Source organism: Hyla sarda, chromosome 10 (genome assembly GCF_029499605.1).
Source record: "Hyla sarda isolate aHylSar1 chromosome 10, aHylSar1.hap1, whole genome shotgun sequence".
Lineage (NCBI taxonomy): Eukaryota > Metazoa > Chordata > Amphibia > Anura > Hylidae > Hyla > Hyla sarda.
This window is the reverse complement of record NC_079198.1, coordinates 62065558-62093182: the sequence shown is the minus strand read 5'-3', so window position 1 is coordinate 62093182 and position 27625 is coordinate 62065558. Positions and strand designations below refer to the sequence as shown.

Here is a 27625-nt window from a genome sequence, read left to right as displayed (position 1 = left end):
ATCACTGATGTCCGCCGTTACCGGCGGGTCCCTGGCCGCTGATAGCAGCCAGGACCTGCAGTGCATGCTCGCGGTCATGTACAGGACGTAAATGTACGTCCTGGTGCGCACAGTACCTCTGCACCAGGACGTACATTTAGGTCCGTGGCCGTTAAGGGGTTAAAAAAAATCGTAATCCTTCCAGTACTAATCAGCTGCTGTATACTACAGAGAAAATTGTGCAGTTCTTTTTCAGCCTGACAACAGTGCTCTCTGCTGACACCTCTGTCCATGTCAGGAACTGTCCAGATTAGAAGCATGTCCCCATAGAAAACCTCTCCTGCTCTGGACAGTTCCTGACATGGACAGAGGTGTCCGCAGAGAGCACTATAGTCAGACAGAAAAGAAGTTCACAAATTTCTCAGTAGTATACAGCAGCTGATAAGTACTGAAAGGGTAAAGATTTTTTATAGAAGTCATTTAACTTTCTGGCACTAGTTGATATGTAAAATGTTTTCCCCCACTGTAGTTCCGCTTTAAGGGTACGTTCACACATACAGTATTCTGAGCAGATTTGATGCGCAGGATTTATAACTGCCGATTAGAAACTGTGCTCAGTCATTTAGTTTACAGTGGTCCCTCAACATATGATGGTAATCTGTTCCAAATGAACCATCGTTTGTTGAAACCATCATATGTTGAGGGATCCGTTCAATGGAAAGAATAGGAAGTTATACTCACCTGTCCCTGCCGCTCCGGACAGTCACCGCAGCCCTGGATGTCACCCTCCATCGCTGTGGCCGCGTCCCCGGGGTGTCCCCGACGCTCCAGACGTCTCTGCTTCCCCGGGATCCTCTCTCTCCGTCGCCGCCATCACGTCACTATGCACGCCGCTCCTATTGGATGACGGGACGGCATGCACGGCGACGTGATGACGAGGAAGGAGAGCACCGGCGATGCAGGGGATCTCGAAGAGGATGCTCCGGAGCCCCGAGGACAGGTAAGTGATCGTCAACGCAGCACACGGTGCACCGTAAACGGCTATCGGGCGGCAGCTGAAGCAGTCTGCGCTGCCGGATAGCCGTTTATGCGATGTATGTTGATGCTGCCTTCAACATGCGATGGCCTCTGAGAGGGCATCGCATGTTGAAATTATCGTATGTCGGGGGGTCACTGTACATTGAAATTTGCAGGAAATCCTGCGCATCAAATCTGCGTAAATGTGAACGTACCCTAAGGGTCGATTCACACGTACAGTATTCGGTGCAGATTTGACGCAAAGGATTAGAAGTTGTGTTTAGAGATGAGCTAATTTACAGTAAATTCAATTCGTCATGAACTTCTCGGCTTGGCAGTTGATGACTTATCCTGCATAAATGAGTTCAGCTTTCAGGTGCTCCGGTGGGCTGGAAAAAGTGGATACAGTCCTAGGAAAGAGTCTCCTAGGACTGTATCCACCTTTTCCAGCCCACGGGAGCACCTGAAAGCTGAAATAATTTATGCAGGATAAGTCATCAACTGCCGAGCCGGGAAGTTTGTGACGAATCGAATTTACTGTAAATTCGCTCATCTCTAGTTGTGTTCAGTCATTCAGTTTACACTGAAATCTGCAGCATAAAATCCTGCACATTAAATCTGCTCAGAATACTGTACGTGTGAACCTGCCCTAAAGGGGAACTATCATGCAGAAAAACGTATCCCCAATCCAAAGAATAGGGGATAAGTGTTTGATCGCGGTCGTCCAACTGCTGGGACCCCCTGTAATCTCCTGCACGGCACCCAGGAACAGGGCGTGTCGACCCCTGCAGGAAGCGGAGGCTGACACGCCACCTCCATGTATCTCTATGGAGGAGCCATAGATAGATCGTTCAGGTATTTACGGCTCTCCAATAGAGATACATGGAGGTGGCGAGTCGATCACCTTTTTGTGCGGGGGTCAATATGCCCCATCCTGGGGACTGCCATGGAGCTGTGCAGGAGATTGCAGGGGTCCCATAGGCGATAAGTTGTTCTGCCTGATAGTTTTCCCGGCTAATCCTTATGTGAACATAGCCTTACAGTGCAACGTCATTGAACACTAGCAGTTACATGTGCATGGTCTATAAAGGAGACAGGGGCAGATGTGGAGAACGCAGAAGTGTATCAAACCTTATTTATTACCCCATTTTGTGACCAAAATTCCTGAACCTCTTGACACCTGCATTAATAAACCCATGGACCGTTTCATTTATACACATGACGTATTTCTTCCCCCGGACACATTAGCATTACCCTTCTCACCACACGTAAACACCAACCGACTCGACTTAACAGGCAAGCGCGGGAAATATCGTGCATGCGCAGTGCAAGTCCACCCCCTCCCCCATACGTCGTGACGTAATACTGAAATGACGCTAGAGAAGAGGAAGGCTGTGAGGGCGCATGCCTGGGATCTCAATGTCAGCTCTGCTTGCTCAGAGGTTAGCGGAACGGGGAGGGGGAGACGTCGCTATGACAACTCGTGGCTGATACCTATAGACGTCTATACGTTCATGTAATAGTGAACGCATAGGGCTCTATGGCTGTCGGCTACGTATGAGTGAGCTGTGAAGGCATGGCAGGGGAAGGAGCTGCTAGTACTGCAGGAGCATGCCTACCGCGGGTGGCACCTGTTACACTGAGGAGTTATAGTGAGAAGTGACAGAATGCCCAGCAGTCTCCTGCCTGTGGTGGGGGGAGGTCACCTGTGTGGTGGGGGGAGGTCACCTGTGTGGTGGGGGGAGGTCACCTGCCTGATGTGGTGGGGGGAGGTCACCTGTGTGGTGGGGGGAGGTCACCTGTGTGGTGGGGGGAGGTCACCTGTGTGGTGGGGGGAGGTCACCTGTGTGGTGGGGGAGGTCATGGCTCTTACAGGGCGCGGTTATATTAAAAACAGATGACCCCAGTACAGGTGATCTAGTAAGCAGTGGCGTGTATGGGGCCGGTCATTTCCACACCCTTTATAGTAGTGCATGGAGGTTCCCAGCTTCTGTAGACTGTAAACAGTATAACATTGCTGTATGATGTCCTATACCAGTGTTTCCCAATCTTTGGCTGTCCGAGCATGCTGGGAGTTGTAGTTTTGCAGCAGCTGGAGGCACCCTGGTTGGGAAAGACTGTCCTATGACATATCCACTCATAGTGCCCCTGTTCTGTAAGGCACCAGAGCTGCAGGATGTGCTGTGTCCTTACAGCCCTTATTATTATTATTGGGGGGGGGGGGGGGCGCTTTCTTTACTATTATTCAGACAATGTAAGCAGATTGTTGTGTTGGTTTCTGTGGTGGATCTGTTACCCTTACAGGGGTATAATTGTGTCAGCAACGTAGCTTAAACCTTGTTCATGTCAGCGTTGGAGCTCCATTTGCTAGATATGTCGAGATAGATATGGACGCAGGGAAAAAAAAAATGCAGATCTGTTTTTCTCTCTGATCAAATCCTGCAAAACAAGACACTGCCGACAAACCAGAAAGACCCCATTCTAGTCAAGGAGATCTGTGGGTGTCTGTAGTGTAATGGACTCTGATAAAACTTCCGAAAGAGCTGACATGGGGTGCGTTCACACGGCAGTTTGCCCCGTTCTGTTTATAAAAAAAAATAATAAAAAAAACGGATAGAAACGGTTAATCAAACGGGTATCCGTTTTGAACTGTTTGTAACCATTTTTAATCCGTTTATTTTTTAATGGAAAAATCATCCACCTACAGACTCCTGCAGCCAGGACTAGTACTACTCCCATCATGGAACAAACTTGTTTCCATGGTGGGAGAAGTAGTTCCTGGCTGCAGGAGTCTGCCGGCGACTGGGGAGGCTACATTAGTGCCTGTACTACTACCCCCATCATGGAAGTAGTAGTACAGGGGCTGAGGGATTGATCGCACCAGGTCTCACTTCTGAGACCCGATCTGATCAGAAGTTATTAAGCAGGGGAGGGGGCGGCATGGTCCGCAACCCTGCCATCACCGATGTATTTTACTTTCAATTTTAAATTCCCTGCGGGGAGCTCTGAATGGCCAGTACCGAGGAGCCAATCAGGGCTCCCTGTGGGGATTTTTAAAATGGACAGTGTATATTAAAAGCGCTGTGGGGGGAAAGATATATAGCGCTATATATCTAGCCCCCCAGCGCATTTATAAAGATATAACCCCCGCCAGCGCAAAAATATATACCCCCGCAGTATATATATGTGACCCCCCGCCTGCACCTTTATAATTATATACCCCAGCGCATTTATGTGACCGCCCCCCCCCCCCCCCGCTGGTGCATATGTCATTACTGCAGTGCTATCTGTGAATAGTATTTTACTGGCAGAGCATCGCACCAGCCGCCGCCAGCGCGATGCTGCTGATAGAATACTATTCATACATCGCGCTGCAGGGGCATATTATATAGAAGTGCTGTGGGGCCAGATATATAGTATTATCTGCTCCCACAGCACTTCTATATAACATTCCCCTGCAGCGCAATGTATGAATATTCTATTAGCAGCATTGAGGCGGCATCGGCTGGTACGATGCTCTGCAAGTAAAATACTATTCACAGATAGCACTGCAGTAATGACATATGCACCAGCAGGGGGTCACATAAATGCGCTGGCGGGGGGTATATATTGATAATTGCGCAGGCGGGGATTACATTATAAATGTGCTGGAGGGGGTCACATAAATGCGCTGGCGGGGGGTATATAATTATAAATGCGCTGGTGGGGGGGTCACATATATACACACACACTGCGGGGGTATATATTTTTGCGCTGGCAAGGTTATATCTTTATGAATGCGCTGGGGGGGGGGGGGGCTAGATATGTAGCGCTATATATCTTGCCCCCCCAGAGCGCTTTTAATATACATTGTCCATTTTAAAAATCCCCGCAGGGAGCCCTGATTGGCTCCTCAGTATGGGCCATTCAGAGCTCCCCGCGGGGAATTTAGAAATGAAAGTAAAATACATCGGTGATCGCAGGGTTGCGGACCATGCCGCCCGCTCCCCTGCTTAATAACTTCTGGTCGGATGGGGTCTCAGAAGTGAGACCCAGTGCGATCAATCCCTCAGTCCCTGTACTACAACCCCCATCATGGAACAGAGTCTCCATGATGGGGATAGTAGTACAAACACTAATGTAGTCCGCCCCCCCCCCCCCCCAGCCACCGGCAGACTCCCGCAGCCGGGGAATTACTACTCCCATCATGGAACAGACTTGTTTCCATGATGAGAGTAGTAGTAGTCCCACAACACTGTAGGAGTCTGCTTATGTCACCTCTTCTGAGCATGCTCAGATGTAATTACGGATATTTTAAACCTGGGTGCAAATGGATGACATTAAAGGTTCATCCGTTTGCCATAGACTTCAATGTTAAAATGATGATGTCCGTGTTTTATTCTGTTTTTTTTCACGGAAGAAAAAATACTGCATGTGCCGTTTTTTTTCTTCCATGAAAAAAACGGAAATTAGTGCAAACGGGTGCACACGGATGTAAACGGATTGTAAAAAAAAATCCCATTGACATGAATGGGATTTAAAAAAAAAAAAGTTTTTAATCCGTTTACAATCTTAAAAAACGGAACTGAAACAGGGAAAAAGAAACGGGGGCAAACAGCCATGTGAACGCACCCATGGAAGTGTGCACTTAGCCTAAGAAATGATAATGGATGTGCACACTCTATTGAGTCGGACTGGCTGGCCCATACATTAATCAGAAAAAGGACAGCACTGTATCCAGTTGAGTGGCATTAACCCCTTAAGGACATGGTGTTTTTCCATTATTGCACTTTTGTTTTTTCCTCCTTACACTTTTAAAATCGTAACCCTTTCAGTTTTGTACCTAAAAATCCATATGAGGGCTTATTTTTTGAGTCGTGATGTAAAGTTTTGATCAGTACCATTTTTGTTTTGATCGGACTTTTTGATCATATGAAATACTTGACATAGTTGTGCTGACAACAAAATCACACAAAAATTATCAATGGAAATCTAATTTATTAACCCATGGAGTTCTGGATATGAGTCACACTCAAAGTGGAAAATCACACTATAGGATGATCCAACTTTGTTGTAATGTCCTTAAAACAAGTCAAAATGAGGCTCAGTAGTGAGTGTGGCCTCCACGTGCCCATATGACCTCCCTACAATGCCTGGGCATGCTCCTGATGAGGTGGCATCTCCTGAGGGATGTCCTCCCAGACCTGGACTAAAGCATCCGCCAACTCCTGGACAATCTGTAGTGAACATGGTGTTGGTGGATGGAGTGAGACATGATGTCCCAGATGTGCTCAATCAGATTCAGGTCAGGGGAACAGGCGGGCCAGTCCGTAGCATCAATGCCTTCCTATTGCAGGAATTGCTGACACACTCCAGCCACATGAGGTCTAGCATTGTCTTGCATTAGGAGGAACCTAGGGCCAACCGCACCAGAATATGGTCTCACAAGGGGTCTGAGGATCTCATCACCAAGATTGGCAAATTCGCCACTGGCGCCCTGTGCTCTTCACAGATTAAAGCAGTTTCACACTGAGCACATGTGACAGAGTCTGGAGATGCCGTGGAGAAGGTTCTGCACGGTGTTGGGCTGTAAGCACAACCCACACCTGTGGACTTCGGGCCCTCATGGAGTCTGTTTCTGACCGTTTGAGTGAACACATGCACATTTGTGGCTTGCTGGAGGTCATTTTGCAGGACTCTGGCAGTGCTCCTCCTTGCACAAAGGTGGAGGTAGCGGTCCTTCTGCTGGGTTGTTGCCCTCCTACGGCCTCCTCCACGTCTCCTGATGTACTGGCCTGTCTCCTGGTAGCGCCTCCATGCTCTGGAAACTACGCTGACAGACACAGCAAACCTTCTTGCCACAGCTCGCATTGTTCCATCCTGGATGAGCTGCACTACCTGAGTAGTGGTCTGTGGTTACCACCTGCAGAACCACTCCTGTATTGGAGGTGTCTTGCTAATTGCCTATAATTTCCACCTGTTGTCTGTTCCATTTGCACAACAGCATGTGAAATTGATTGTCAATCAGTGTTGCTTCCCGAGTGGACAGTGTGATTTCACAGAAGTGTGAATGACTTGGAGTTACATTGTGTTGTTTAAGTGTTCCCATAATTTTTTTTTGAGCAGTGTAGTCCGGACACTTGCACAAGCGGCAATACCACATACTGTATATACTCGAGTATAAGCCGAGGCCCCTAATTTCACCCCAAAAACCCAGGAAAAGTTATTGACTCGACTATAAGCCTAGGGTGGGAAATACATCAACCCCCCCTGTCATCATCCAGGCCCCCGTCATTAACACCCTCATCATCATCATCACCCTGTCATCATCCCCCCCCTTCGTCATCACCGCCTGTCATCCTTACCCTGTCATCATTCCACACACCCCCCTTCATCACCGCCTGTCATCATCACACACCCCTCCTTCATCATCATCCCACACCCCCCTTCATCATCAGCCCACCCCCCCCCCTTCATCATCACCGCTTGTCAATGTCTGATTACAGTGGTCTTCAACCTGCGGACCTCCAGATGTTCCAAAACTACAACTCCCAGCATGCTAGGAGTTGTAGTTTTGAATCATCTGGAGGTCCGCAGGTTGAAGACCACTGCGGCCTTCGACATCATCCAGACCCCCCCCCCCCCCCCTACCCCCTTTAGTTTTGTACTCACCTCCGCTCGGCGGGATGTTAGTGTGAGCTGGTCCGGGCCATCTGTGCTGCAGGGACCATCCGGTGGGGAGGGATAGTCATTCCGCGCTGTCCATCTTCACCGGGGGGGGGGGGGCCTCTTCTCCGCGCTTCAGGCCCGGAGTAGAGACGATGCCTTGACAACGACGCACAGGGACGTTGCTCATGAACGTCCCTGTGCGTCGTCACCAAGGCAACGTCACTATTCCAGGGCCGGGATCGAAGCGCGGAGAAGAGGCCTCCCCGGTGAAGATGGACAGCCCGGAACGACTATGCCTCCCCATCGGACGGTCCCTGCAGCACAGATGGCCCGGACCAGATCACCCCAATGTCCCGCCGAGGAGAGTACAAAACTAAAGGGGGGGGGGGGGGTCTGGATGATGACGAAGGCCGCAGCGGTCTTCAACCTGCGGACCTTCAGATGTTTCAAAACTACAACTCTCAGCATGCCGGCTGTCCGGGCTTCCTGGGAGTTGTAGTTCTGAAACATCTGGAGGTCCGCAGGTTGTAGACCACTGAGGGCGGAGAGTTCACTCGAGTATAAGCCGAGGGGGTGTTTTCAGCACGAAAAATTGTGCTGAAAGACTCTGCTTATACTCGAGTATAATGCTATGTTTTTTTTTTTTTATTTACAGTTTTATTTTTATTTTTTTTAAATGGGAAAAGTGGAGTGATTCACACTTATCAGGGGAGGGGGTAAAATCATCTTTAACTTTTTTTTTTCTTCACTTTTTTGCTTGCAATGTAGTAGCCCCCATAAGGGACTATAACATGCATTATACAGATTGCAGGCACTGATAAAAAGTGACCAAAAAGACGCTATTTTGGACTTTGGAATTTTTTTGTGCGTACGCCATTGACCGTGCGGTTTAATTAATGATATATTTTTATAGTTCGGACATTTACGCACGCGGCGATACCACATATGTTTATATATTATTTATATGGAATTTGGGAAAAGGGGGGTGATTGAAACTTTTAAGGAAGGGGTTAATGTGTGTGTTAAACTTTTTTTTTTTCTACTTTTTAATTTTTTAATTTAATTTTTTTTTTTACACACTTTTAGTCCCCCTAGGGGACTTTTAGGAGGAATCATTAGATTCCTCATACAGACCACTATGGTTGTATAGAACCATAGTGATCAGTGTGCCCTGCGCTCGAATGATAAAGCCTGGCCCTGCCAGGCTGTATCATTCAGAGAGCCGGAGCTGCCGTGGAAGGAGAGGTAAGCCCTCAGGCTACCTCAGCAGTGGATCGCCGCATGTCGGCTATTAACGCCTGCCCCCAGCTGCAGGAATCAGCTGGGGGCCGGGCGGTATGACGCGGGCTGTGGTCCATGGTCGTTTAAGAGGTTAAACCATAAAATCGCATTTGTCTGATTTTTAAAGAATTTGCTAATTATGGTGGAAAATAAGTATTTGGTCAAAAACAAAAGTTCATCTTACTTTGTTATATATCCTTTGTTGGCAATGATAGCGGGTAAATGTTTTCTGTAAGTCTTCACACACTGTTGCTGGTATTTTGGCCGATTCCTCCATGCAGATCTCCTCTAGAACAGTGATGTTTTGGGGCTGTCCCTGGGCAACACAGACTTTCAACTCCCTCCAAAGTTTTTCTATGGGGTTGAGATCTGGAGACTGGCCAGGCCACTCCAGGACCTTGTAATGCTTCTTACGAAGCCACTCCTTCATTGCCCAGGCGGTGTGTTTGGGATCATTGTCATGCTGATAGACCCAGCCATGTTTCCTCTTCAATGCCCTTGCTGATGAAAGGAAGTTTTCCGTCAAAATCTCACGATACATGGCCCCATTCATTCTTTCCTTTACATGGATCAGTCATCCTGGGCCCTTAGCAGAAAAACAGCCCCCATGCTTTATAGCAGGTATGGTGTTCTTTGGATGCACCTCTGCATTCTTTCTCCTTCAAACACAACAAGTGGAGCTTTTACCAAAAAGTTCTACTTTGGTTTTCTCTGACCATATGACATTCTTCCAATACTTTTCTGGATCATCCAAATGCTAGCAAACTTCAGACAGGCCCGGACATGTACTGGCTTAACCCCTTCCCGACCTATGACATACCTGTATGTCATGAGTGGGAAGGTGTTCCCGACCCATGACATACAGGTATGTCATCAACATTTTTGCCGCTACTCGCAGCATCCCGCAGCGCCCGGTAAGATGGTGGTTATCACTGATAGCCAGCCATCTTACCATGCGACCAGGGGGGGTTTCATCCCCCCCCCCCCAGTGATTGCTGCTATCAGCTAGTCAAATCTGAATAGCTGATAGCAGCGTTTCGCTATGAGAATACTTAGCAGCGCGGCGTGTGAGTCCCGATCACGGGGATCGGGACACACACCGCTCTGCTAAGTGTCCCTTACCTGTCCCCCGGCGTCACTTACCCGGCCATGCAGTGTCCCAAGCGTTCCCGACACAAGCGGCGTCCTCCAGGCGGTCCCGGCGTTGGTGCTTCCCGGCGGTGAGTTTCCAGCAGTAGGGCGGCATCTTCATTGGCAGAAGTGAGATCGCCGTAAAGCGATCTCACCGCTGCCTCTGGGAGTTAAAAAACTGCAACTCCCAGCATGCACAGACAGCCTTTGGCTCTCTGTGCATGCTGGGAGTTGTAGTTTTGCAACATCTGGAGGTCCACAGTTTGGAGACCACTGTATAATGGTCTCCAATCTGTGCTCTTCCAGATGTGGCAAAACTACAAATCTCAGCATGCTCAGTCTGTCCAGGCATGCTCGGAGTTGTAGTTCTGTAACATCTGGAAGAGCACAGATTGTAGACCATTATACAGTGGTCTCCAAACTGTAGACCTCCATATGTTGCAAAACTACAACTCCCAGCATACCAGACTGCCCAAGCATGCTGGAAGTTGTACTTCGGCAACATCTGATCCTTCAGATATTGCCGAACTACAACTTCCAGCATGTATGGGCATGCTGGGAGTTGTAGTTTTGAAACAACTGGAGGCACACTAGTTGGGAAACACAAAGTTAAGTAATAAACTTTCAAGTGTTTTGCAACCAGTGTGCCTTCAGCTGTTGCATAACAGCATGCACGGACAGCCAAAGGGCATGCTGGGAGTTGTAGTAGTATGCCTCTAGCTGTTGCATAACTACAAGTCCCAGCATGCCCTTCTGCTGTCACTGCATGCTGAGATTTGTAGTTTTTGCTAAAAAAGGCACACTAGTTGCGAAACACCAGTTTATCTAACTCCGTGTTTCACAACCAGTGTGCCTCCAGCTGTTGCAAAACTACAACTCCGAGCATGCACGGACAGCCAAAGGGCATGCTCGGAGTTGTAGTTTTGCAACAGCTGGATGTTAGCCCCCCCCTCCCTCCCCCAATGTGAATGTACAGAGTACATTCACATGGGCGGAGTTTTACAGTGAGTGCTGCAAGTTTGAGATGGCGCAAATTTTGCGCTGCAGCTCAAACTCCCAGCGGCAAACTTGCTGTGAAACTCTGCCCGTGTGACTGTACCCTAAAAACGCTACACTACACTTACACTCGCCTAAAATAAAAAGTAAAAAACACTACATATACACATACCCCTACACAGCCCCCCTCCCCTCCCGAATAAAAATGAAAAACGTCTGCTACGTTACTATTTCCAAAACGGAGCCTCCAGCTGTTGCAAAACAACAACTCCCAGTATTTCCGGACAGCCATTGACTGGGAGTTTTGCAACAGCTGGAGGCACCCTGTTTGGGAATCACTGGCGTAGAATACCCCTATGTCCACCCCTATGCAAATCCCTAATTTAGGCCTCAAATGCACATGGCGCTCTCACTTTGGAGCCCTGTCGTATTTCAGGGCTACAATTTTGGGACACATATGGGGTATCGCCGTACTCGGGAGAAATTGCCTTACAAATTTTTTTTTTCTTCTTTAACCCCTATGAAAAGGTGAAGTTGGGGTCTACACCAGCATGTTAGCGTAAAATTTTTTACACTAACATGCTGGTGTTGCCCTATACTTTTCATTTTCACAAGAGGTAAAAGGGGAAAAAAAGACCCTCAAAATTTGTAATGCAATTTCTCCCGAGTACGGAGATACCCCATATGTGGGCACAAAGTGCTCTGGGGGCGCACAACAAAGCTCAGAAGGGAGAGTGCACCATGTACATTTGAGGTGATTTGCACAGGGGTGGCTGATTGTTACAACAGTTCTGACATAAACGCAAAACAATAAATATCCATATGTGACCCCATTTTGGAATCTACAACCCTCATGGAATTTAATAAGGGGTGCAGTGAGCATTTACACCCCACTGGTGTATGATAGATTTTTGGAGCAGTGGCCTGTGAGAATGAAAAATAAAATTTTTCATTTGCACAGTCCACTGTTTCAAATATCTTTCAAATGGCAGTGGGGTGTAAATGCTCACTGCACCCCTTATTAAATTCCATGAGGGGTGTAGTTTCCAAAATGGGGTCACATGTGGGGGGGTCCACTGTTCTGGCACCATAGGGGCTTCCTAAATGGGACATGCCCCCCAAAAACCCTTTCAGAAAAACTCACTCTCCAAAATCCCATTGTCGCTCCTTTCTGTTCTGAGCCCTCTACTGCACCCGCCGAACACTTTACATACGCATATGAGGTATTTCCTTACTCGAGAGAAATTGGGTTACAAATTTTAGGGTGATTTCTCTTCTTTTACCCCTTGTAAAAATTCAAAAATTGGGTCTACAAGAACATGCGAGTGTAAAAAATGAAGATTTTGAATTTTCTCCATCACTTTGCTGCTATTCCTGTGAAACACCTAAAGGATTAAAACACTTTCTGAATGTCATTTTGAATACTTTGGGGGTGCAGTTTTTATAATGGGGTCATTTATGGGGTATTTCTAATATGAAGACCCTTAAAATCCACTTCCAACCTGAACTGGTCCTTGAAAAAGTACGATTTTGAAAATCTTGAGAAAAATTGGAAAATTGCTGCTGAACTTTGAAGCCCTCTGGTGTCTTCCAAAAGTAAAAACATGTCAACTTTTTGATGCAAACATAAAGTAGACATATTGTATATGTGAATCAATATGTAATTTATTTGGAATATCCATTTTCCTTACAAGCAGAGAGTTTCAAAGTTAGAAAAATGCAAAATTTCCAAAGTTTTCATGAAATTTTTAGATTTTTTTTTTTACCAAGAAAGGTTGCAAATATCAGTGACATTTTAACAATAACATAAAGTAGAATATTTCACTAAAAAACAATCTCAGAATCAAAATGATAAGTAAAAGCATTCCAGAGTTATTAATCTTTAAAGTAACAGTGGTCAGATGTTCAAAAAATGCCCAGGTCCTGAAGGTGAAAATGGGCTGGGTCATGAAGGGGTTAACCCCTTAAGGACCCGGGGTTTTTCCGTTTTTGCATTTTAGGTTTTTCCTCCTCACCTTTAAAAAATCATAACTCTTTCAATTTTTCACCTAAAAATCCATATGATGGATTATTTTTTGCACCACCAATTCTACTTTGTAATGACGTCAGTCATTTTACCCAAAAATCTACGGCGAAACGTTAAAAAAATCAATGCGAGACAAAATTGAAAAAAAAAATGCATTTTGCACTTTTGGGGGCTTCCTTTTTGCACAGTACATTTTTCGGTATAAATGAAACCTTATCATTGTTCTGTAGGTCCATACGGTTAAAAGGATACCCTACTTATATAGGTTTGATTTTGTCGGACTTCTGGAAAAAATCAAAACTACATGCAGGAAAATGTATACATTTAAAATTGTCATCTTCTGACCCCTATAACTTTTTTATTTTTCCGCGTATGGGGCGGTATGAGAGCTAATTTTTAGCACCGTGATCTGAAGATTTTAGCGGTACCATTTTTGCATTGATAGGACTTATTGATCATTTTTTCATGATATAAAAAGTGACCAAAAATTCACAATTTTTTTGCGCTTACACCATTGACCGTGCGGTTTAATTAACATAGATTTTTATAATTCGGACATTTATGCACACGGCGATACCACATATGTATATTTTTATTTACACTGTGGTTTTTTGTTTTTTTTTATGGGAAAAGGGGGGCGATTCAAACTTTTATTAGGGGAGGGGTTAAATGATTTTTATTCACTTTTTTTTTTTTTTTTGCACTGTTATAGCTCCCATAGGAACCTATAACACTGCACACACTGATCTTTTACATTGATCACTGGTTTCTCATAAGAAACCAGTGATCGATGATTCTGCCGCTTGACTGCTCATGCCTGGATCTCAGGCACTGAGAAGTCATTCGGCGATCGGACAGCATAAAGGCAGCTGTCCTGTAAGCTGTTCGGGATGCCGCGATTTCGCCGCGGCTATCCCGAACAGCTCCCTGAGCTAACCTTCATGATTTCACTTTCATTTTAGACGTGGCGTTCGACTTTGAACGCCATGTCTAAAGGGTTAATAGCGCGCGGCACCGCGAGGGCCCGACCTGCTATGACGCGGGGCCACGCCGTGGCCCCGTGTTATAGATCGGGAGTGGACTCAGGACGTACAGGTACACCCTGGGTCCTTAACAGGTTAACCCCTTAAGAACTCAGGGTTTTTCCGTTTTTGCACTTTTGTTTTTTCCTCCTTATCTTTTAAAAATCATAACCCTTTCAATTTTCCACCTAAAAATCCATATTATGGCTTATTTTTTGCGTCGCCAATTCTACTTTGTAGTGACATTAGTCATTTTACCCAAAAATGCACGGCGAAACGGAAAAAAAAATCATTGTGCGACAAAATCGAAAAATAAACGCCATTTTGTAAATTTTGGGGGCTTCCGTTTCTACGCAGTGCATATTTCGGTAAAAATTACACCTTATAATTATTCTGTAGGTCCATACGGTTAAAATTATACCCTACTCAATTACTCATATAGGTTTGATTTTGTCGCACTTCTGGAAAAAATCATAACTACATGCAGGAAAATGTATACGTTTAAAAATGTCATCTTCTGACCCCTATAACTTTTTTTATTTTTCCACGTATGAGGACTCATTTTTTGCGCCGTGATCTGAAGTTTTTATCGGTACGATTTGTTTTGATCGAACTTTTTGATCACTTTTTATTCATTTTTTAATGGTATAAAAAGTGACCAAAATTTTTTTGATTTTGGAATTTTTTTGCGCGTACGCCATTGACCGTGCGGTTTAATTAATGAGATATTTTTATAGTTTGGACATTTACGCACGTGGCGATACCACATATGTTTATAATTTTTTTTTTTTTACACTTTTATTTTTTTTTATGGGAAAAGGGGGGTGATTCAAACTTTTATTAGGGAAGGGGTTAAATGACCTTTATTAACACTTTTTTTTTTTACTTTTTTTTGCAGTGTTATAGGTCCCATAGGGACCTATAACACTGCACACACTGATCTTTTACAAAGATCACAGGCGTGTATTAACACGCCTGTGATCAGTGTTATCGGCGCTTGACTGCTCCTGCCTGGATCTCAGGCACGGAGCAGTCATTCGCCGATCGGACACCGAGGAGGCAGGTAGGGGCCCTCCCTGTGTCCTGTCAGCTGTTCGGGAAGCTGCGATTTCACCGCGGCGGTTCCGAACAGCCCGACTTATCAGCCGGGTCACTTTCACTTTAGAAGCGGCGGTCAGCTTTGACCGCCGCTTCTAAAGGGTTAATACCGCACATTGCCGTGATCGGCGATGTGTGGTATTAGCCGCGGGTCCCGGCCGTTGATGAGCAACGGTTAAAAGGGGTACTCCGGTGGAAAACTTTTTTTTTTTTTTTTTTTTAAATCAACTGGTACCAGAAAGTTAAACAGATTTGAAAATTACTTCTATTAAAAAAATATTAATCCTTCTAGTACTTATTGGCTGCTGAATACTACAGAGGAACACAGAGCTCTCTGCTGACATCATGACCACAGTGCTCTCTGCTGACATCTCTGTCCATTTTAAGAACTGTCCAGAGTAGAAGAAAATCCCCATAGCAAACATATGCTGCTCTGGACAGTTCTTAAAATGGACAGAGATGTCAGCAGAGAGCACTGTGGTCATGATGTCAGCATAGAGCTCTGTGTTCCAAAAAGAAAAGAATTTCCTCTGTAGTATTCAGTAAAAAGCGATCAAAAAGTATGATCAATACAAAAATGGTACCGATAAAAACTTCAGAACACAGCACAATAAATTAGCCCTCATACCGGCCCGTATGCGGAAAAATAAAAAAGTTATAGGGGTCAGAAGATGGAAATTTTTAACGTATAAATTTTCCTGCATGTAGTTTTGATTTTTTTCAGAAGTATGACAAAATCAAACCTATATAAGTAAGGTATCATTTTAACCGTATGGACCTACAGAATAAAGATAAGGTGTCATTTTTACCGAAAAATGCACTACGTAGAAACGGAAGCCCCCAAAAGTTACAAAATGACATTTTTTCTTCAATTTTGTGGCACAATTATTTTTTTTTTTCCATTTCGCCGTGGATTTTTTGGTAAAATGACTGTCACTGCAAAGTAGAATTGGTGGCGCAAAAAATAAGCCATCATATGGAATTTTATGTGCAAAATTGAAAGCGTTAGGATTTTTAGAAGGTGATGAGGAAAAAATGGAAATGCAAAAAACAGAATCCTTCAGGGGTTAAAGGGGTACTCCCGTGGAAAACTTTTTTTTTTTTTTTAAATCAACTGGTGCCAGAAAGTTGAACAGGCTTGTAAATTACTTCTATTAAAAAATCTTAATCCTTCCAGTACTTTTTAGGGGCTATATACTACAGAAGAAATGCCTTTCTTTTTGGATTTCTCTGATGTCACAACCACAGTGCTCTCTGCTGACCTCTGCTGTCCATTTTTGGAACTGTCTAGAGCAGGAGAAAATCCCCATAGAAAACATATGCTGTTCTGGACAGTTCCTAAAATGGTCTGCCTTCTATTATTGCCGATAATACTGATTTTTATTAGCAACCCAACAATTGCTACTTTTACTGTCCCCATAGGGGACTATTTATATCTGTGAGGAGACCAAATACAGGAAGTATGGGTGGACAAGCAGGGTTCTGTGCACTGAGGCTCTATGACATGCCCCCAGCTCACACAGCAGGATGATTGACAAGCCAGGAGCCTGGACAGAGCCCTGCTTGTCCCGCCCTCACTTCCTGTATTTGGTCTCCTTATAGAGGCACACAGGCAGTAGCTGTAGGGACATCATTTTTTCACCCAAAATATACACATTTTTTAACCAATGTATATCACAAATATACAAATAATGATATTATCTACATTATATTACAATTTTTGCTAACAGGTACACTTTAAATTAGGGATCAGCCGGTTTGGCCGATGTTCACGATTTTCGACATTATCAGTATCGGCAGTTACCTTGCCGATAATGCCCCGCCCCCAGCCAGAGAAGACCACCACCACCACCGCTGCCCCATTGCCTCCCACATCCCTGTTTTTATAATTACCTGTTCCCAGGGTCCGTGCTGCTTCTGGCTCCTGTGGCATCCTGCGCTGTTGCTCTGCTGCGCAATGACGAGTGACGTCCTCAACGCAACGTCACCGTCAGTGCGCACGGTGGCAGCTCAGGATGCTGCTGGAGCCAGAATTAGCGCGGACCCCGGGAACAGGTAATTAGAAAACCGGGGATGGGGGAGGCAATGGGGCAGCAGAAGTGGTTGGACTCAGGACCGGGAGGGGGAGAGAAGCAGGCGGCGGCAGTCTCTGGCCAGAGGATAGGCGGGGGGCAGCGGCGATGGTGGTTGAACTCTGGAGGTCCCCAGGACAGACAGGGAGAGAGAAGCGGGCGGCTGTCTCTGGCACCGCAAAAGCCACTGCAGTTCATTGATTTAAAGCGCCCGCTTCAAACCATTGATCTGCAGCGGCTTCTGGGGGGGGGGGGGGGGGTGAAATAGCCGATAACTTATACCGATATTCCGGTATAAGTTATCGGCTATCGGCCTCAAAGTTCACAGATTATCGGTATCGGCCCTAAAAATTCAATATCTGTTGATCCCTACTTTAAATCAGATCCAGCAATGCCAGTGTTTTGACCCTTTGACTCTATTGAATTATTGTGGGCTTGCTGGACAGTCCACTGAAGAAATGTGAGTTCAAATTTCAGCATTTTTCATAAAAAATTGTAAGAATCAAAAAAGGAAACCTACATATAGTAAACTTGCGTATGGCAAACTCCATGTTAAAATGTCCACGGATTACATTGACATATTCTAGATTTGTTGTGGACATTTTTACAAAGGTAGATTTGGTTCCATAGAATTGAAGAAGGTTGTTTCTACAGCATGTGCACAGATTTATGTGCAACCATTGGGATGAAATGGATAACCTCGGAAACAAATTTGGCACATGTGAACGTGACCTTAAAGGAGTGATCTATTGAAGATATGTGTATATGCCATAGTAGGGCAAGCTGAATGGCCTTCATGTAACACCACGTTTTTCCTTCAATAATCAATGAAGGGGAAATGTCAGACCATGGCTCTCCATGTAAAACCAGCTGTTTGCTAGCAGTCAGACTTGTCTGCTGATCCCCTTGGTGGCATGAAGTGATTGTGTCGGATAAGTCAAGTCCTTTAACCCCTTAACGACCACGGACATAAATATACGTCCTGGTTTGGCGGTACATTTACGTCATGTGTATGACCGCAAGCATCATACACTACAGGTTCCGGCTGCCATCAGCAGCAGGGGACCCGCCGGTAATGGCCGACATCCACAATCGCGCAGATGTCAGCCATTAACCCCTCGGTTGAAAAAAAAAAAAGAGAAAAATCCTCTCCCCCAATAAAAATGAAAATTGTCAGTTTTTCCCATTTTACTTTATTTATTTTACAGGATCCGGGTGGTGCTCAAACGGACTAGCAGCAGTAGAGGTAATTATCTCAGGTGTAAGAACACACGTCCGCAGCACTCATCTACGATCCAAACTTTATTAGCAGCTTTGGCAGAACACTGGCAACAAATGTTTCGCTCACAGAGCTTCATAGGCTGTGAAGAAGCTCTGTGAGCGAAACGTTTGTTGCCTGTGTTCTGTGCTTACACCTGAGACTTCTTAAGTTATTATTTACATGAGGATTTATACAAAGAGAGAAAGTTCACCAACTTGTGAACTTCAACCCAGTGAGAGAAAGAAACACCATAAAATAAAGGGTGGGAATGCCCTTGTGCTGTCATGGCTCGGGGAAACATTACCGGCGAGCAATTACCAGCTTTCCCCATCGCCATGACAGCACCACCTGAAAGAATATCAGAGATCAAACCTAAGGTGGGATAACTGATTGTAAGACCCTACGACCAAAGGCAAGAGAAGAGGAGCTACCCATATTCATCCTATAGTGACGAAAGAAAGTATGTGGAGAAGACAAAGTAGCAGCCTTGCATATTTGACCTAGAGAAGCTCAATGCCTTTCAGCCCAAGAAGAGGTTATAGACCTTGTAGAATGGGCTCTCAGTCCTACTGCTGGATAAAGACCTAATGCTATATGAGCTAAGGCAATAGACTGTCTGATCCACCTAGCTAACGCATTACTGCTAGCTTTGGATCCCTTACTTTTACCTGCAAACTGAACAAATAAAGCAGTAGATTTTCTGAAGTCTTTAGTTCTGTCTAAATACTGCAGGACACATCTTCTAACATCTAATGAACGAAGGGCCTTTTCTTTGTCATTATAGGGGTTGATACAAAAAAGAAGGCAATACAATATTTTGAGAAACATGGAAGGAAGAAACTGCTTTAGGTAAGTATGCAAGATCTGGGAGGAAGATAATGCTATCCTCTAAAATTTTTCTATATGGTTCTACGCTATAAAGGGCAGAAAGATCCCCTACCCTCCGTTACTGCCACTAACAGGACTGTTTTTACAACCAAGTTTTTAAGTGGAATCATATCAATTTGCTCAAAAGGCTGGGACAAGAAAGTCTTCAGAACCAAAGATAAATCCCATATTGGGGCTCTGGGAAATTTATGAACGATAGTCTTTTAACTGCTCTGAAGAATCTCATAATCTAGGGATGATCTGCTATTTTGGAATTATACAGGGCACCTAATGCTGAGATCTGGACTTTTAAAGTGGCTAGTTTTAACACGTTAACGACCATGGACGTGTATACACGTCCAGGCAGGATGCACGTTCCCGCACCAGGACAAGTATACATGTCCATGGTCCTCGTGGGTGCTGCCCAGTTCACCCACGAGATCACAGCGGGGACTTGGCTGTAACACACAGCTGGGACCCTGAAGCACTGCCAGGAACGAAGTAAACTTCAGTCCCGGCAGATAAAATCTTACAGCCACGGTCGGAAGTGACCGCGGGCTGTAAGTGTTTTGACAGAGGAAGGGGGCGGGCTCCCTCTGTCTCCTATAGCACCCCGCAACAATCACGGTGTGCTGATTGTTACCTGGGCAGCCGGGGGTCTTTACAAGGACCCCCAGGTCTGCCCTGGTTATTGCAAGAGGCACGTCCTAATATACTGCCTGCCAGTGTAAAACTGGCAGGCAGCATAAACCTGCAATGCTTTGGAATACTAAGTATTCCAAAGCATAAAAAAAAAGTGTAAAAAAAATATAAAATTAAGAAGTGTAAAAAAAAAAAAAGTGTTAATAATTTTTTTAAACTGTTAAAATAAATAAAATGAAAAATGTCTTAAATATTATGAAAAAAAAAAAAGCATAATGTGTAGGATCTCATGGTGCACACCCGCAGCATATTACATGCTGCGGATGCCCGCCAGCAGTCACAATAATAAGCTCCCTGCTGCGGCGTTGTTTCCATCTGGCCTAAAATGATGCTCTGAAAGCCAAATGTCGCTCCTCTCCTTCTGGGTCCTACAACGTGGCCAAGGAACAAAATGTGGCCTAAGCGGGGGAATTTCCAAACACGGGCTGAGCAGCTCAATAAAATATAGGGTGCATTTATTTAAATATCAGAAGCGATGTACAAAAAAATATGAGGGGTCTAGTTTTCAAAATGGGGTCATTTGGGGGGGGGGGGGGGGTACTATGTTCTACCACCTTCAAATTTCTGCAAAACTTGCATAGCACATAAAAAGTACTTTTTCAAATTTTCGAATTTTTTTATTTTATTTTTTATTTTTTTTAATCAATTCTTTATTTTCAGTTTTATAACAAACAATATATAAACAGTACATTAACGTAGGCACTGAGAGTCTAGCATGACTGGTCATAATGCTTGAACTATACAACCATGGCACAAAACAGTACACTGACGCGGTTGGGGTCAGTCGAGATCAGCTCATCCGAAATCACTCAATGGGCGAGCATTCAGCACAGAGCCCTGTCTATGAGAATAGGGTTGTGACTGTATAGGAGACTCACAGAAACCTTAAGGGAGCAGCCCTCCTTCACCCGTGTCATAGGAGAAGAGGGACGTTAACAAGAACAGAGAGAAGTGGACCATCAACCAGTCCAAGAGAGACAGGAAAAGAACGGCAAGATAAAGAGAGGAAGCGGTGGGAAGCGAGAAGAGATGGAGGTCACCAATCGAGTCTAAGAGAAAGAAAAGTAGAAAAGAAAGGGGAAGGTGGGAGGAGGAGGAGGGGCAAAGGGAGCTTAGGGAATTAGAGCAGTCTGGGGAGCAGGGAGGTGGGGCAAAAGGAAGGACAGATATGTGAGAGGAAAGAAGGTAAAGAGAAGGAGGGGAGATAAAAGGTAAATGAAGAGAAGGAAAGAGGGGGGAAGAAGAAGGATAGAGAGAAAAAGGAAGGAAGGAAGAAGATGGAGGTCCAGCCGAAACTAGAGAAAAGACACACACTAGAAGGAAGGAAGGGTAAGAAAAGAGGAGAGGAGGAGGATGGCCTAGTGGCAGGGGGTGGGGAAGTGCAAATGGCAAAGGTCAGCCAGGAGGGTGAGACTGGGGTGAGGAGATCACCTTTGGGCCAGAGTGCCCCAGCAGCGATTCCTGATGACGTGGCCAGGGTGCTCAAACTGTCAGGAAGCTCTTGTGGGAGCCAGTGCTCCAGCTGGCCAGTTCCTCCATCCTACAGAGGTCGCGTACCTTCTGGTGCCACAGTGGCATCTTGGGGGCCACCGTCTGCAACCAATGCAGAGGTATCAAGGCCTTAGCTACCGAAAGCAAGTGAGCAACCAGAGATCTCTTATGAAGGTTGCAGTCAGCAGTGGAAAGCCCCAATAGCACCAGAACAGGCAACAACTTTACAGTCCTCCCCAGGACGGTAGACACAGCTGTACCAATTTCTGACCAAAACGTTACTATGGTCGGGCAGGACCACCAAATATGAAGATACGAGCCTACTCCTACTTTACATCTCCAGCACTTATCAGCAGCCAAACCCCTGTGGAACAGCAACTCTGGGGTGTGGTACCACCTGGAGAGGAGCTTGTAGTGGCCCTCCTGCAATCTGACGCATTTGAAGAAACCGTGGGAGTGACAAAGTACTTCAACCCGTTCCTCCCTTGTCAAGGAGATCCCCAGCTCCCTCTCCCAGGAAAGTAGGTATAGCAGAGTCAAAGACCTTTCCTCTTGCGACATGGTTTTCCGGACAAGGCGTAAGGAAAGGTTCGAGGAAGATGTAGCAAGAGCCAACTTCTCCAGCCAATGGAGATCAGCGGCCAGGACACACACCCTAAGCATCGTGACACATCCCCCTCTGATCATATAGCAATGGAAAAAGTTTAGTAAGACCACATTATACGGTCCCTAGACCTGATCCAGTTCACCCGGTCAATTAGGATTCCATCAATGTTATTATCTACAGATGCGGAGAAAGCATTTGACCGGGTGAACTGGATATATATGGAGGAGACCCTAAAACATTTGGGCCTAAAAAAACATTTCCTGAAATGAATTATATAGATATCCTTCGGCGAGAGTCCGTGTTAATGGGGTACTATCAGAGGAACTAGAGATTAAAAATGGGACCAGACAGGGATGCCTGTTGTCCCCTTTAATGTTCATCTTGTCCTTAGAGACTCTGCTTTCTAGAATTAGAAGAAATTAGGATTATGGAGGTATAATTACGCAAGGAACAACACACAAAGTAGGGGCATATGCAGATGACCTTGTCTTTTATGTAACAAAACCTTTAATTACAATCCCCATATTAATGAAAGCTGGAAAAATATAACCGAATGTCAAACTTAAAGCAAATCAGAAGCATTGAATATTACGCTAGCAAACGAAACTGTTCATCACTTGCAAAGTTTATTCAAATTTAGGTAAGCAAACGGTGCGGTTAAAATTCTGGGGGTGTGGATACCCGTAGATTTGGGGAGGATATACCACCTGAATTTTTTGCCGCTGATCGATTTCAGTGCGCCAGCAGTGTTCAAAATTGTCCCCTGGCCTTTTTTCTTGGTTTGGCCGCTGTGCACTTTATAAGATGATGGTCTTACCTAGGGTTTTATATTTTTTCAGTGTCTTCCTGTGAAATTACCTAAAAATTTTTGTAGAGAGATGGATCTTAAACTCCTGTATATCTGGGGAGGGAACAAACCTAGAATAAGGAAGGAATTAATGTGTCGGCCTAAGGCGAGGGGGGGGAGATGTGGTACTACCGGATCTAAAAGGTTACTATGTTGCAGCTCATCTAGCGAGGGTAGTGGCGTGGTGCAGACAGGAGTTCCCTAAACCATGGGTGTTGATTGAAAGAGGGGAAACGAAGGTTGCGCTAAAATGTCTCCCATGGTGTAGTGGAATTAAGGATGGCAAAATTAGGAAACGTATAACAATGGGGGCTGCATTAGCTGTCTGTGAGGATCCTAAGGTGCGGGAATTTTTTCTTCCGCATAATTCCTGTCTGACTCCAATAATAGGGAACCCAGCATTCCCTCCTAGTCTGGAAGATTCTGCATTTAACCTATGGATTGAAGATAATAAATTTAGAGTCTGTCACTTGAGAGATGAGCAGCTGCAGAACACATGGCAAGAGGTGGCATTGATAAATGCGCCAAGTCGGCTGCGGTTTTGGAAGATAATACAATTAAAATCATATATGCAAACTGTCCCCAGACCAGATTCATTCTTAAAGGAAGCAACTAGGTTTGAAGAGATATGTACCTCAGAGGAAAGAATAAAACATGTTATATCCCAAATCTATAATATATGGGCAACAATAGGAGCTGAGAGTTTACCTCCATTTGTCACAAAATGGTCAAGAGATCTAGGCATACAATTGCAAATGGAAGAGTGGAGCAACATTTTTAAACTAGTACATAGTACAGCAATCAGATCAAAGATCACAAGAAGCCAATTTTAAGATAATGGCGCGGTGGTATAGAGTCCCAGGTACGATACTAAGGTCTCAGGTACAGGGAGATAAAAAGTGCTGGCGTGGTCAGTTGGAGGGGACAATTTTACATATTTTTTGGCCATGTCCCGTACTGACTGATTATTGGGAAGGAGTTTATGAGATCATATGTCAAGTTACAGGGAAACAGATACCCAAGCCCCCGGCTTTTTTTTTTTTTTTATTACAACAGAACGATCTTCCTATGAAGCAATATAGATATTCTATGTTGAGTTTTTTGGTTATGGAGGCAAGGAACTGTATCCCTCTTTTATGGAGGTAGAGGAAACTTCCATCGGTGACCCTTTGGTGCACTAGGGTGAACGAGACTATGTGTCTGGAGAATCTTAGGCTCTCTAATGTGGATGCGGAGGAGGTTTTCTTAAGTGTTTGGCAGGATTGGAAGAATTTTCAGTGCACCATGGAGTATGAGAGGGTGATGAGAGGCTACTTAGGTGGTATTACACCCCCGACCGACTGAACCCAATATATCCAGATACAACTCCATTTTGTGGGTGTGGTCAGAGGACATTATATCATATATTGTGGCACTGCCCGATGTTAGAACCCTTCTGGGCTTCCTGCAAAACATTACTGGAAAACACTGGGCATGCTCATACCCTGGTCACCACAATCTGTATTATTATTTCTGGAACTCCAGCCCTTGTCACGTACCTCCAGGGAATTATTCTGTATTATATGCATGTTAGCTAAAATTCTTGTGGTAAGCAATTGGAAAACAACCTAAGTGCCAACGATCACCCAATTATACAATAAATTATACACTACCCTTTCATATGAAAAAATCCTAGCTCTCGGTTTGAATAGATTTAAGCAGTTCACTCACAGATGGGACAAATGGTTAGCTTCACCTCATTGTAATAATATATAGGGACGGATGGGGAGAGGTTTCTGCTATGCAAACTAACTAGCTAGTTATGAAGTCTTTATTACCTAAAAGTAGTAAAGGGGCTCATTCACCTAGAGATTACATTTGGAATTAATCACCTAGTAACACTATGTGAATATTTTAATGTTACAAAGTGCAGATAGTACCTTCCTTCACCTTCATCTTTCTGACACACCTCAATGGAGATATCACATCCTTAATAGACGCGTGAATATGAAGTGCCACTTGGTTCTTTTTGTTTTGTTTTTTTTCTTTATGGTTTAGATTATGTTATTCGGATACTTAAGCAAAATGTAACTCATAAAGAGAATGTGTATTTCATTCATGTCCTTGGTATCTGATGTTGTTGCACCGCTTTATTTTCGTTTGTGAAATAAGTGAAAAACTTTAATAAAAACTATTCTTGAAAAAAAAAAAAAAAGTGGGGCTCTGCAGAAGGTGATTCTTGGCACTTTTGGAATGAAGTCTTTTAATTATGGGTCTGAAAAGATGATGTGCCAGTGTTTCTGGAGTATTTTTCTTATGGCGTGTTGCCCTGCTGAATATGTGGTAATGAAGTTGTTGGAAGGGGTTCTCTTTGTCTTTTTTAGTCTTATCTATCTGGACTGGTGCCTCCCATCTCTTGTCTAGGCAATCTTCCTGTGTCAGGTTTTTCGTTTCCAGGTATGTGTTTTTTAATAGGGGTCTAGGGTACCCTTTGACCCGGAAGCACTCCTCTAGGGTTCTGGCTTGGTTATTAAACGTGCTGTCTTCTGTGCAGTTTTTTCTTACCCTTTTGTACTGTCGGAACGGGCTGTCCACTGTGGAATGAAATATAGCTGTTCGAGTCTACAGTTTTTAAATAGGTTGACGTGAGTATTTCGCCGTTCTCATGGGTGATTTCTAAATAAAGAAACTCTATCTTGTCTGCGGAGTAGTTGGGGATTAGCGTAATTCCCCAATCATTGCTGTTAACCCCTTAACAACCAAGGACGTATATTTCCGTCCTTGGACGGCTTCCGCGATAAAACGCGGGGTCACGTGGTGACCGGCGTCATATCGGGTCGGTCTGGGGCTAATAGCGTGTGGCAGCGATCGATGTGCTATTAACCCTTTAGACGCGGCATTCAAAGTTGAACGCCGCGTCTAATACGAAAGTGAAAGCTGCCCGGCTGCTCAGTGGGGCTGATCGGGACCACCGCAGTGAAAATACGGTGTCCCGATCAGCTGGGACACGAGCGGAGGTCCTCTTACCTGCCTCCGGCGTGTCCCTTCGGTGATTGATTGCTCCAAGCCTGAGATGCAGGCTTAAGCAATCGACCGCCGATAACACTGATCACTGCAAAGCTATGGCTTTGCAGTGAACAGTGCTGGCAATCAGTGTGTGCAGTGTTATAGATCACTATGGGAGCTATAACACTGCAAAAAAAAAAGTGTAAAAAAAAAAAAAAGTTTAGAAATGTGATTGAACCCTTTCCTTAACCCCTTCAGGACCAAGCCCATTTTGGCCTTAAAGACCAGAGCGTTTTTTGCACATCTGACCACTGTCACTTTAAACATTAATAACTCTGGAATGCTTTTAGTTATCATTCTGATTCCGAGATTGTTTTTTCGTGACATATTCTACTTTAACATGGTGGTAAATTGTTGTGGTAACTTGCATCCTTTCCTTGTGAAAAATCCTAAAATTTGATGAAAAATTTGAAAATTTTGCATTTTTCTAACTTTGAAGCTCTCTGCTTGTAAGGAAAATGTATATTACAAATAAAAAAAATTTTCAGGGACCAGTTCAGGTTTGAAGTGGATTTGAAGGGTCTTCATATTAGAAATACCCCACAAAAGACCCCATTATAAAAACTGCACCCCCCTAAGTATTCAAAATGACATTCAGTCATCATTTTAACCCTTTAGGTGTTTCACAGGAATAGAAGCAAAGTGAAGGAGAAAATTCACAATCTTCATTTTTTACACTCACATGTTCTTGTAGACCCAATTTTTGAATTTTTACAAGGGGTAAAAGGAGAAAATGTATACTTATATTTGTAGCCCAATTTCTCTTGAGTAAGCACATACCTCATATGTCTATGTAAAGTGTTCGGCGGGCGCAGTAGAGGGCTCAGAAGGGAAAGAGCGATAAGGGGATTTTGGAGAGTACGTTTTTCTGAAATGGTTTTTGGGGGGCATGTTGCATTTAGGAAGCCCCTATGGTGCCAGAACAGCAAAAAACCCTCACATGGCATACCATTTTGGAAACTAGACCCCTTGAGGAACATAACAAGGAATAAAGTGAGCCTTAATACCCCACAGGTGTTTCACAACTTTTGCATATGTAAAAAAAAAATATTTTTTTTCACTAAAATGTGTGTTTCCCCCCAAATTTCACATTTTTGCAAGGGTTAATAGCAGAAAATACCCCCCAAAATTTGTAACCCCATCTCTTCTGAGTATGGAGGTACCCCATAAGTTGACCTGAAGTGCACTATGGGCAAACTACAATGCTCAGAAGAGAAGTCATATTTGGCTTTTTGAGAGCAAATTTTGCTCGGGGGACAGAACAGGTGCCAGAACAGCAAAAAAAAAACACATGGCATACCATTTTGGAAACTAGACCCCTTGAGGAACGTAACAAGGGGTACAGTGAGCATTTGCCCCTCACTGGTGTCTGACAGATCTTTGGAACAGTGGGCTGTACAAGTTTTCATTTTCACGGACCACTGTTCCAAAGATCCGTCAGACACCTGTGGGGGGTAAATTCTCACTGCACCCCTCATTACATTCCGTGAGGGGTGTCGTTTCCGAAATGGGGTCACATGTGTTTTTTTTTTTTT

The 27625-nt window shown here is 44.6% G+C and overlaps 2 protein-coding genes across 11 annotated transcripts in view; one reads left to right on the top strand and one right to left on the bottom strand.

The window, feature by feature from the left end:
- Positions 1–2399, bottom strand: part of SYNGR4 (synaptogyrin 4) — a 191611-nt gene extending 189212 nt beyond the window's left edge. For 5 of the 8 annotated variants that reach the window (XR_008848538.1, XR_008848537.1, XM_056544622.1 and 2 more), the window contains exon 1: positions 2251–2356. The gene's annotated coding sequence lies outside the window, so the exon portion shown is untranslated. Of the gene's footprint in view, positions 1–2127 lie in introns of all 8 variants that reach the window. The other 3 variants (XM_056544618.1, XM_056544619.1, XM_056544620.1) reach the window with 3 other exon arrangements.
- Positions 2301–27625, top strand: part of TMEM143 (transmembrane protein 143) — a 151663-nt gene continuing 126338 nt past the window's right edge. The window contains exon 1 of one of the 3 annotated variants that reach the window (XM_056544614.1): positions 2301–2438. Coding sequence is in view for 2 of the 3 variants with exons in the window: in XM_056544613.1 (XP_056400588.1) it covers positions 2573–2648 (76 nt within the window). In the remaining variant the exon portion in view is untranslated. Of the gene's footprint in view, positions 2439–2557; positions 2649–27625 lie in introns of those variants that run through there. The other 2 variants (XM_056544615.1, XM_056544613.1) reach the window with 2 other exon arrangements.